General features: G+C 44.2%; 1 protein-coding gene across 3 annotated transcripts in view; it reads right to left on the minus strand.

The window, feature by feature from the left end:
* DCX (doublecortin) overlaps positions 1-12,289 on the minus strand; it is an 83,102-nt gene that overhangs the window by 12,366 nt on the left and 58,447 nt on the right. For 2 of the 3 annotated variants that reach the window (XM_071442704.1, XM_071442705.1), the window contains 2 exons: positions 8,269-8,406; positions 2,179-2,273 (listed from right to left, as the gene is read on the minus strand). In XM_071442704.1, the coding sequence (XP_071298805.1) occupies positions 2,179-2,273; positions 8,269-8,406 (233 nt within the window). The remainder of the gene's footprint in view (positions 1-2,178; positions 2,274-8,268; positions 8,407-12,289) is intronic. The other variant, XM_071442706.1, reaches the window with a different exon arrangement.

Consider the following 12,289-nt stretch of genomic DNA (forward strand, 5'->3'; position numbering starts at 1 on the left):
CTGTATCAATGTGGCCATTCCAGCAAGTGCATCTCTGTTCCTGATGACTATTCAGGGATAAGTTTCAGAAATGGTTTTTTTTATTGTTCTGTATCAATGTGGCCATTCCAGCAAGTGCATCTCTGTTCCTGATGACTATTCAGGGATAAGTTTCAGAAATGGGTTTTTTTTATTGTTCTGGATCAATGTGGCCATTCCAGCACATGCATGAAAGAGCAGCATCGTGCCTTAAACACACCTCTTTAAACCTAAGTCCACAGTAAAGAGTCTTACCTTGGTTTGATAGCTGCCCTCAGGACAAATCTCCAGGAAAATCACATGTTCCATGGTTTATTCTTTATTTTAAAGTAACTTATAATCAGTTGGAAAGGTTAATAATATAATCCCAAGTTTGTTATTTGGATCAAATGCTCAATAAAAAGCTTTTCCAGTGTCCCTTTCTGGGGTAATCATTTTATTCCACTCGTTTAAAGTCCAGTGTGGGACAAGGTACAGGAATGAGCTCAAGAGTTCTCCTGGAATCTTTTTGAGCTCTGACCCACACACAGGTAATAACTGAGCAAAATGAAGAAAAACCCAAATATTCAGGAAGGAAATTCACAGAAATCTTGATATAAGAAGAGTTAAAATAGGACTTTGTGGTGAGCTCAACCTAAGCATTTATCACTTGAGCTTTAAGGGGAAAAAAGAAAAGTGATTTCATCATAAGCAGGAAATTGCTCCTGGAAGAAAGACAATGATGCATGAATATTCTGGTAACCTAAAATGCTGAATTTGTGTTTGCTGATTGGCCTAACTTAGTGGAGAAAATCATAGCTGGGTTGGCTTTGCCCTCAGCAGTCACCATCTATTACAAATGGTCTCAGGGCTGCACTGCTGAGGTCATAAATCAGCCAGCTGCAAACATACATAAAACATTAAAAAGGTGAGTTTTACTTGTCTTGACCAAGGAACAAATCCTCACCTGCAAAGTTCTCAATGAGATGGAAAGTTTGGAAAATATTTATTGTTCCTAATGCTGAAGCAAAGGATGCAGTTTGCAGCATTACTTCTGCTCAACTGATGAACTCAGACCATGGGCCAGATTCTGTCCTCAGTTATAAATAAACAATAAATCTGGACACATTGTGTTAAATTTGGTGTGTTTTCTCAAACTTAGACTGAGCAGCTGAGAGCAGAGTGAGGTCCTGAGGAAAACACAGTTTTCATTTGGATTCAGCTATGCCTTTGTTAAACAGAATTGGTTCAACCCCTGCAAGCTGCCCCGCGGTGGGTTCCACGTGGCTGCTGACTGAAAAACCTCAGCATCACCAGCATTTTTAAATCACTCTTCAAAATCTTTGAGTCAATGCTTTCAGAGTCAGGCTGAGAGGTGCATTCTGTTTTACTAAAGAGAAACCCCCCTGACTTCCTCTCTCACCCACTTTTGTGCCCAAGCTCCAATTCCCGTATCAAGTGAAAACTGTTGGAAGCAGCATTGTGGCTATTCCAGAAATGCAAAGGCCCACAGAAATGAAAGTCAGAACTCAGCACAGAGTGGCCCTGAATAACAGGAACTGAAGAAGCTGTGACAGCTGCTGTACCTTTTAAATAAATCAATACATGAATTATCCATGAGCCAGCACAGGTTTCCTGGTCCCTGCCAGGATGCTGTGCTACCTGTTGGCCTGTTCCACAGCACAATTACCACACCAGCTGCAAGAATCACCTGCTTCCTGTAAAACAGGGCATGGCCTTAAATAATTTAAAAAAACTTAAATTCTTCAGGAGCATCATAAAAGTGATGTCTGAGAGCTCCAGTAACATTTGTGTTGCTTCTGCTCTTTAATGGGCCTGATTTGCCAACACTTGAAGCTTTTCAGGCCAGGAGGGTTGACATGAAACCACATCCATCAATGATTTTTTCAAACAGTGGTACAAACTCATGGTTAAGGTCTCTCCATCCACCTCTGGATGGTCTCCAGCACACATTATCAACTCCAGGGCCATTCAGGCCAGTGCTCTTTGCCCACCACCTTGCCCTAAAGGACAACTTTTACAGGTAAAGGGCCAATTCCCCTGTCTGAACACCAGGAGTTGTTGTTATTTTCCCAGAGGATATGGCCATGACTTGAGGGTCCCCCAGAGCTGAGGGGCTGAGGCAGAAGGAGGTGTAGTAAGGTATAAGAAACGTAATACCTTGTGCTTGCGGAGGCTCCCGGGGCTGGTGGGCGTGGAGATCGGGGACTGCTTGGACTTGGGGGTGGACAGCTGGCTGCTGGAGGTCCCGTTGGCTGGCAGGAAACAAGACACAAGCTGGAAATCAGGCAAGCAAGGGGAAGGCTTTGCTCCTCTGGGGAGATGGAAGGCCTCCAAACATTTAACACCATGGTTTATTCATGTTAGGCAGGAGGAAAAAAACAAACAAACCAAGTGAACAGCATAGCTGTAAAGAAAACTCAAGGATTTCAGCTGCAAAATACAGTGAGATACAAAATAAATTGAGGGAGCGATATTTCACCCAACAAATACTCACCAAGACAATCCAAGGCACATATCACCAGAAAAACAATTTCTGTGTTCTCAAACTGTTTAAGGGCATGACTGGAAACCAGAGGCTGAAGATATCCTGAATCCTACCCAAGCAAGGTGAGATGTCAATTATAGAAATGAAAAATTAGACAAACAGCAGCATGGAATGCCCTGGATGTAGTTTGCTGTGGGTGGGATTAAGTGACCAAAGAGCCTGATGGAATTATGCTTTCAATTGTGACAGCTGAATCTACAAATCAGTTACTTAAAATTCATCAAGTACTTGAGTATCTGGAGGAGACTGAAGAAGTGTATAAAATATCATAGAGTAAAATGTGTGAATGTTGTATTTTTAAGAGCCAAACCAGCACAACTCTTACTTTAAAGCCTCAGAAAACCTCAGTGCTCTCCTCTGTTATCTCCTTGTGAGAAACAGGAGCAGCTCAGGTTTGCAGCAAAGGCAGAGGTCAAGCAGGTGTGAAAAGAAACATGTGCTCAAAGCCCTGGGACAAAGGAGGAGCTGCCAGCACCTTAAAGCAACAAATTCATGGTGGTGTGGGTCCTCTGCCTTCACATCCATCATTTCCATGCACTTCCTCCTCTGTTGGAAGAGGTTATTCACCACACACAGCTTTTTTCCTATCACAAATGCACCTAAGTGAGGAAATGGATATTTTTAAAAGGTGGAAGAAATAATGATTTATAGATAATTGGGGAACAGTGTGACACTTCACCTCCTTATCTTACTCAAACCGTGCTTTATTGATAGGGGAAACAACCTGTTCTGGAAAAGCAGGAGCTGTTTCCTGCTGCCTCCTGCACTGAGCTGTGCCACTCTACAAAATGAGCTGCCCTCCAGGCTGGTGGGAAAAAAAAGTAGAGTTCTTTATAACTGTATGCCAAATAATGAAGGCAATTCAGTAAAAAAGAACTTGGATCTCTTTTATGTTTTATTTCACTGAGTGAATTTGTGTTTCCTATTAAAGAAAATATGGGGAACAAGAGGACTGATATAATCTCCATTAGCTAGAATCCATTTCCAATTTCTAAAATGCCTCTTTTTTTATCTCCAATTGTCACTGATCCTTCCTAAGCTGAAGAATGCCACCTAACAACTCTGCAAGAAACCCCAATTTCCTTTCCACAAACAAGACTGGAACAACAGCAGAGCCAGTGTGCAGCAAAATGGATGTGATTGCTGCAGGGCAGGACAGAAATTCCCTAATACAATGAGAGTTTTAAGTGCTACAGCAGGCATGTAAATATTTTATGAGCATCAACAAAAAACCAGATGTGACATCCAAATCAGAAATGGAATGAGATGGATGGATATCATTACAAAGACAGCAGAATTTTGCAGCAGGAGCAACAATGAAGAAGCCCAGTTTAATTTTCTCTGCCTGCTAATGAAGAATAGTGCTCATAAGCAAACCTGCCTGCATTTCCTTTGAACTGAAATGCAAGAAAATAACAGGAGGCAAAGAGCAGGTCCCAGGTGGTGCATAACACTGCTGCTCCACTAAAATCTGCTGATGATTTAGGGTAGCTCAGGATCTCACCTACACTCAGCTATCAGGAACTGTTCTTTAGAACCAGCTTTCCTTTCAATTCTTTGGGGTTTTTCCACCATTTTATTCTTTGTGCATTATGGCTTATTCATGGCATTGAATTTGTTCTGCAACATCAATTTACCTTAAAGTGTATCTGTAATACTCTTTAATTGAAGGAGCATGTGCACCTTTTTTCCACAGGATCCTCACCTCCCCCTGTGCACGAGGCAGTTTGTACTCAGGAGAGAAATCAGACTTGTCCAGCACATGAGAGGGAGGATGGAGAATATTCCTGTCATATTTGAGATGAGAGATCCAGGGAGACTGAATTCTCTGTCTGCTTCCCCCACAGGTATTTTAGAATCACAGAAAGGTTTGGGCTGGAAGGGATCTTAAAGCTCATCCCATTCCACCCCCTGCCATGGCAGGGACACCTTCCACTGTCCCAGGCTGCTCCAAGCCCTGCCCAGCCTGGCCTTGGGCACTGCCAGGGATCCAGGGGCAGCCACAGCTGCTCTGGGCACCTGTGCCAGGGCCTCATCATCCTTACAGCAAAGAATTTCTTGTTAATGTCTAAGCCTGCCCTCCTTTAGCTTAAGTCCATTTCCCCTTTGTCCTATCACTCTATGCCCTTGTCAAAAGTCCCTCTTCAGCTTTTTTGAGGCCCCTTTTTAGGCAGTTTTCTCACATGGAATTGTTCCCTGAGTGTTGCTTAGGTTTGCTGGGATGACTGGGGCTCTGGATCCAGAGTTCATTGTCCAATTCCAGCTCCAGCCCATGCAGTCCCATCCTGCTTGTTTTTCTCTCTCAGCCCACGTTGTTTGTGCTCTTGGGGCTGAGATTTGGATCATTTGTCCTTGGTGCCCAGCTGGAGCAGGAAATGTTTTGTCTCCCTGCTCTGTGCACAGAGCTCACCATCCCCTCATATGAAACCCAGACCCACACACTAAAGCAGCACAGAATGTGAAAAATGGAAAAGCCAAAACCTGAGGCATCATGGCATTCCCCAGACATCTGCTGCCTTGGACACACTCATCCATAATGACCCCTGGGAGCAGCCCTGCAGCCAGGACAGACGGACACTCTGGGTCTGTTTGCTAATTGCTGCTGCCTGCTGAATGTGCTTTTGTCCCTCTGTCCATTAGTGGACTGAGACATGAAGGTCCTGCAGCAGCCTCAGAGCCCTGCTCATATTCTCCCCGGGCCAAATCAAGGCAAAGACATTTTCAAATTTCAGTTCAGGTGCCTGTGACTGTCCTGGTTTTAATAATCATAAGCTCTCCCATCACAACACATGTTTTTATACAACTGAACCCTTGTTTGGCACGTCAGTTTGTGTAAGATAAATTCAAGTTTTTATAACAAAGAAAGCATGGTAAATGACATCATTATTTTCTCTCCTGTATTTCTCCCCTGAGGTTTAGCTCTGGCTTTTGCTCAGCCTGACTCCTTATTGGAGCAGTCTGTTAAAGAAATTCTGCCAAACTTCATGCTGACCCTCCTCCATTTAGATCTCATGGATCAGAGCAGAAGCACAGAGGCTCCTCATGCCCAGTTTTCCTCTGCCATGTTAGGAGAAGGAATTGGCTGGTGCCCTGCAGGTGAGGTTTGTATGGATTTCACTGCTCTGAGCTGGGTCTTTTAGCAAAGCTGACTCCCTAGGAAGAAAGATTGAGGTTAGAAATACACAGAAGCTTTGTAACTCCAATTTTGCCAGAAATCCACTGGCATTACTTAGGAAGGACAGATATGGGTTGGATGTTAGTGAGGGAAAGGAGAAAGGATTTCCCTTGGGAATACAAGGCTTGGGGTGAGTCCCCATCCTTGGAGCAGGGAGACACTTCTTTGTTCTGCATTCATTCATTTAATTTTCATTCATTCATTTAAATGACTGCATGGTAAGAGAAAAGCGCTGTGCCAAGAAAACAATGTTTAAATTGCTTCTGTGGATTTGCCACCTCACTTTTTTGGATATCCTGGGAACTGAAGGGCTCTGGCTGCCTAAAGGGATTGAGCTTTCCACAGTGAGTCTCACTGGGACGTGGGCTCAGACTCCTCTCACCCAAAGATTCCCCTCCAAACCTGCCCAGACATCAGTGCCCAGACATGTCACAATGGCCTTGGAGACCTTGGTGGGAGAATAGGATACAGAAACCTGCACAGAAAAGAGCTGGGAAGAACAGAAACAACACAAAACCAAGGAAACGCTCGTGAGTTTCCACATGACAACCACAGCAGAGGGAAAAAACAACAAAGACAAAAGGTACAAATGGGTAGGAGAGCAAACACACAGCAGAAATATTGCATATATTTGAAGTAAAACTGCTTTAAAATAGTTTCACACATTAAATGGGTGAGATTCTGGGGGGAAAAAATAGGTCAGATCATATTTTATTAATCAGACTTCATTCAGCTTTCTTTGCTTTTTGAATGTGATAACTCCAAAATCTCATCTAAATGTAAATATTGGTTCTTAAAAGATGTGTAAATCCACTTAATTTATTACCAGTTCAATACAGGAATACAAAATAGTATTCTTTTTTCTCTCTGCCCTGAGAAAACAAGAGTCTTCTATTTTTCAGTACTAAAAGAGCTCAGTCTTTTTTATTCTCATTAAGCAGGACAAGTGCCATTTTTTCCTTTATTGAAATTACAGGAAAGCACGAAAGACTCTTGTCTGGATGGATTAAAGAAACCTGATTTGCTCTTCATTACTGACCTTAACTCCAGGAACTGGTTATTGTTCAGCCTTTCTGGTTGTTTTAATCTCCCCCTGAAAAGCTCTGCTAAGAGTGTTCATTAAAGCTCATCAGATGAGTCACCATCCTGGGCCTGGAGTCGCTCAATCAGTTAAAATCAGGCACACAATAATTGCCATTTCATATTAAACTCTATGCTCATGCAGTAAACTCTGCTGCTGGTGGGAATCAGCACCTGATGCTTGTGGAGAAGGTTTAAAGCTGCTCATGCATGAGCTGACTCCCACATCACTGAGTGTTACTTCTGGGTTTTGTAAATCACATTTCCCACTGTGCCTTCAATGTGCCTACACAGCTTCAGCAGGCATTTGGGCTTGTGAAAATGGTTAAATTATGGCAAGCCTGAGTTTGAGAATAGCCAACAATGGAATCTTGAAGAAAAACTTTGTGAATGCAAAATCACCTCAGAAAGAAATGGTTTTTAAAAAAATACAGAGTCTTGGCATGTGCCAACCAGTTTCACACTGTCCCTTTAGGTAGCTGAAGAACACCCACACACCCTAAATAAATGAACTGCTTCCTGGGGGAAATCCTTCTGACGACTGCCAAGAGAATTTTCTGACTAATAATCCCATTTCTACTGATGATCAGCTGTTGTGTGATGTTCCCATGCAATATGCAGCATGTTAGCATGATGGTGAAAAGGAATTTTTGGTTTATATGAGCTGTGTTGATGGTGTGGGACACCTGAACTCAAGCTGTGAAGCTCTCCTGGAACTCTGACATGTTTAATTGATGATTTGGCCATTTTAGTGAGAGGCCATGTCTGGTTCTCCTTTGGAACAGAACAGGCAGGCAGGTGAGAGATCAATCATAACCCCAGAAAGTCTCCATGACTCTAAAGACTGTCAATTACCAGAATTTCTGCAATATGCAGCCCAGCCTTGGACTGACAGCCCTGCAGCTCCCCACATGTGCTGCCAACCCAGGTGCTGCTGCAGAAAGAGGGAACCATTTCAAATGGTGCAAGCTGCTGCAGCAAATTAGGATTCCCATTTTCCCTCTCTTCCATTACTGAATGAGTGTCTCAGTGTCCCATCAATAAACCCATCAGCAGTTCTGCAATTGCAAGGTCACTGGTTTCCTTTAAATAACGATTGCGAGGAGCCATTCCTGACCTGTGCAATAATCACCATTTGCTTTGCACAGGTCAGGAGTGGCTCCTTTGCACCCTAAATCACTCTGTATCTGCAGAGACCATGTAAGAGCACTGTGGGCCTTGATTTCCTGCCAGAAACTTCTTTTAAAACATTTTGGGGAAGGAGCTGTGAGCCTATGGCTGGAACAACCCCAAGCTGCGACCACACTTCACCAACCAGGAGATTCCTCCCCAATATTTATCAGCTCCTTGTTCCCAAGAGACACCTGAGTTTCCTTAGCAAGCACAGGGAGTTTGTGCTTTTCCCTGGAGCACAGTGAAAGGCAGACACCAAGAAACAATCACTCACCATCTTGGTGGTTACCTGAATCGGCCGGGGACTTGCTGCGGCGCATGGGCGCGGGGCTCTTGGCCGAGCTCTTCTGAGGGGTGGGAGAGGATTTGCTGCCCGTGGCACCTGCTGGGCTCCCCTTCATCACCCGGCACTCTGGGGGAACACAGACCCGCCTGGTTATGGCCCTGCTGTGGAACAGCCATGGCAGCTCAGTGCCTGGTCCCCAGAGAGATGCAGGGAATCCCAAGGGCAAGGGAAAAGCTGACATGGTCCCTTGTTCTCCAGGGCTGAAAGGAGACTCATCAAGGGGAGGGCAAAGACAACAGCTCTGCTGCTCTAGAGGAGCTGCTGAGGCTCTGTGCTGTCAGGCTGGCTCCCACCAAACATTTTCTGCCTTTCCCTTGGCTCTCCTGAGCACAATGAAAATGGCCAACACTGACTAAGGGAACACTCAAGAAAATCCAGTTAATTTGCTGTAACCCTCCTGTGTCACAGACATCTTTTATGAAAAATCCTTTCCTTAGGATTTTTCCTCCTGAGAAGCTGAGAGGCCTCAGGAACAAAATGTAACCAATGGTTATCTGCTGCTGTGGAATGCAACAGGTGCATCTGGGATTGGGCTCATGTGGTTGTTTGTAATTAATGGCCAATCACAGTCAGCTGGCTCGGACTCTCTGTCCGAGACAGAAGCTTTTGTTATCATTCTTCTTTCCTATTTTATTCTTAGCCAGCCTTCTGAGGAAATCCTTTCTTCTATTCTTTTAGTATAGTTTTAATGTAATATATATGATAAAATAATAAATCAATCCTTCTGAAACATGGAGTCAGATCCTCATCTCTTCTCTAAACCTGAGACCCCTGTGAACATGGTCAAACTCCCATGAAGACCCAGTCCCAGGAATGATGAGTGCCCTTTCTGCAGGTGCAGAAAGGCAGCAAACAGCTCCTGGTGTGCTGTAAATGAAGCCTCCAAGTGGCAGATGGGGCAACTGCCCCGGGAGGCTTTCACCCAGCTGGAACCAGCCTCTTCTGTCCTCAACAAGCTGCAACTTTTCAGATGCTCAAAGCACAGGAGACAAAATGGTTTCACAAAGCACATCCTCTGTCCTGGCCACTCATCCCTTTCAGCAAGGTTTGTATAAACAAGCCCAGCAGATTTATCTACTGGAAGATGTGAGCAGATGAGGACCCCAACTGTGCTTCCTTAAAAACTAAATAGGCCAGGAAGAGTGGAAAATGTAAACATGGTCTACAGAGTCCTGCAGAGGGGAACTGAAATGCTAACAAACCTCCACGTGTCCCAGGATTTCAGGCATGCCTGATCTTCAGAACTGGGTTTTATTTACATTGACAGCTAACAGAAAAGGAACTTTCCACCCCTCAAGTTATTAACTTAACCCAGTTAAGAAGAAGGCAATAAAAAAGGGATTTCCTTTTTGTCAAATGTTAGCTGGTTCCACCTCATCTCCTCTAACAGCTTGTCCTCACCAAGATGTGAAAAATGTGCCTTTTTTCCAGATGTGAATTACGTGTTCCACATGCAGGCAGCTTTTTATGGAAAAGTTCAGCTCAGCCCCACATGCTCCACACTGAGGACCCCTGGAATGCAGTCCCCAATGGAATTAAGACAGCACAGAGCAGATAAATAATTGGTCAACCAAAAGCAAGCTGTCTGACCTAAATGTATGTGTTATTTAGTTATATATCAGTGTATCTACAAAAATGTAATTGCCTTCAATTTTTCCCCAGGCTTTGCTCATTCTCAGCCAGCCAAGGCTCCATTTCTGCTCCTTCTGGATGGTTTGAGAGAGTTTTGCTGTTGGGCCATGCAGCACAAGAATGTCAGGAGAGGAGGCTTTGTGCTCCAGGGATGCTGCATGGCAAGAATTAAACCTACAGTCAGCTTATTTTCTCTCCTGCTAAATCAATTTTCTAAACTGTAAATCAGGGATAGAAAAGGTTGTGGTTTTTTTCCTTCAAAAATACTTGAATTCTCACAGATGATGTCACTTGAAAGGCTTGTAGAGGTCCAGCCCCAATATAGCCCAAATTTTTTGGGGCTATATTATACATGAAGAGCAGTTCTGCTGTTGTGAGGGGACTCAAAGGCTGTCAGACAGCTGTGTTTAGTCACCTGAATTACTCACTAAAAAAAAAAAATAAACCAAAAAATAAAAATATTTCATGTAAGGTCTTTGCAAGAGCTTCCAAATTTATGCTCTTCCCAGGGGAGTAATTCCTTGGAAGGAAACCTGGCTTTGCATTTTCCAGCACAGAAAGGCTGACTCTGAGGAATTCCTCCAGCTCAGCCCTTGGCAAGTGTCAGAGGCAATCCCTGAGCTTTTGCAGGAGGTGGAAACCTGGCTGTGCTGAGCTTGGTGAGAAAAGGCCTCTAAATGTCACCAAAGTGTGACATTTCCACCATGCTGAAACCAGTGGGTACAAAAGGCACAGAGCAATGTCATCTGGAAGGTGCTCAGCAGCAGGATTAGAGGGTGGAAGCTGTGGTGGGCAGCCAGGAGGAAAAAGATGACATAATCCTGTCTTGTGCTGTTTCTTGTTTTGTTTCCTGACGTCCTGCCAGAGTGAACATAATAACCAGCAATCCTGGTGTGTGTCATGCAAACAGGCAGGAGAAATTCCCCCATGACAGAGGAGATTTTATTCAGCGACACTCATCTGCAAAAGCTCAGGATTTGCAGCTCTCCTGGCAGCATCTGCTCCAGAAGGAGGAAGGGTGATGGGTGTGCAATGGGGAAACACTGCTGAGGCTCCTCATCTGCTCCCTGCGAGCTGCAAGGCTCCTCCAAAACACCCCTGGAGCTGCTCACTGCCTTCCCAACAGCAAACTCGGCTTCCTTCTGCCAGAGAAATGCAAGCTGGAGAAGTGAGCAGTGCCCAGAAGTGGGGGCAGAGGGCTGGGATTTCCATCCAGTTGCTCTGCCAGGGCTGCATCCAAGCTGTTTTCCAGCGTGGAGCTCCCTGTGGAGCTGACTCAGCTGCTGAGTGGTGAAAAACACCGTGAAGCTCAGCTTACAGATCACTTCCCCAGCCCGACACAGGCTTTATTCTCTGCCTGCAGAGGCTCAGCTGAACCTTGGAAACTTCCTTTGAATTACCCCAAGACCATCCAATGGGTTCATCTGGAGTACACAGGTCAGAAGTACCTAAAGAAGCACTTTAGAAGCACTGAAATAAACTCAGGCTTGCAAGGGAGTAATAAAAAACTCAGTGTTTGGAGATTAGAGGCTCCTTGGCTTCCTGGCATCCAGCAAAAATCCTCTTTGGTCCTCAATACAGAGCCAGTTTGCAGCATATAGCACAGGATGGGGCTTGTGTTCCTCACACAACACACCTAGAGCTTTGGGAAGTGTGCCTAGATGCTTGGAGAGCACTTTATTTCAGTTTAAATGGTTAAAATGACATTAATTTCCTCTTGCTGCACTCACTGGCACCTGCAGACAGGTGGGTACAGTTGCCAGGTGGGGTGGGTGGTAAGTCCTACAAGCAATCTCTGTATATTCTGTAAAATCAAAGATTTCATGGTGCAATTGATCACAGAGACTCACATTATTACAGACTTCTGCTGGCAGTGGTGACAAGGAAAAATAACAGTGCTGTCCCAGCCATGCCCCCAAAAAGGGAATTATTGCCCTGCTTTTTGAATCAGTAGAAGTAAGCAGTGGAAATGTGATTTTTTTTTTCAACTGTTGCTTGTTTCCATTTTTAATATGCATATGTCTACATAAGGATGATTAATTCTCAAGAAAAATGCATCTCTCTGAATGTGACTGGAAAAAATTGAAAGTATAAACACTCCCAGATTTTGCAGTAAATGTCAAAATTCTGTAGGACTTAATTTGTTCTGACTATACCTCAGTCAGTATTTGCCTGATTATAATTCTGCTGACTGGATAAGTATCCCAAAAGGATGTTAAATGTTATAGCAGCCTTCTTGAGCCAGGTCTCATGAGCTCTTGGAGGTCTATAAAACACCCAAGATAGCTCAGCTACCTTTGGAAGCATTAAATCAGCA

This window comes from Agelaius tricolor, unplaced genomic scaffold (genome assembly GCF_023055355.1).
Source record: "Agelaius tricolor isolate 1412-34295 unplaced genomic scaffold, bAgeTri1.0.p SCAF_17, whole genome shotgun sequence".
Classification (NCBI taxonomy): Eukaryota; Metazoa; Chordata; class Aves; order Passeriformes; family Icteridae; genus Agelaius; species Agelaius tricolor.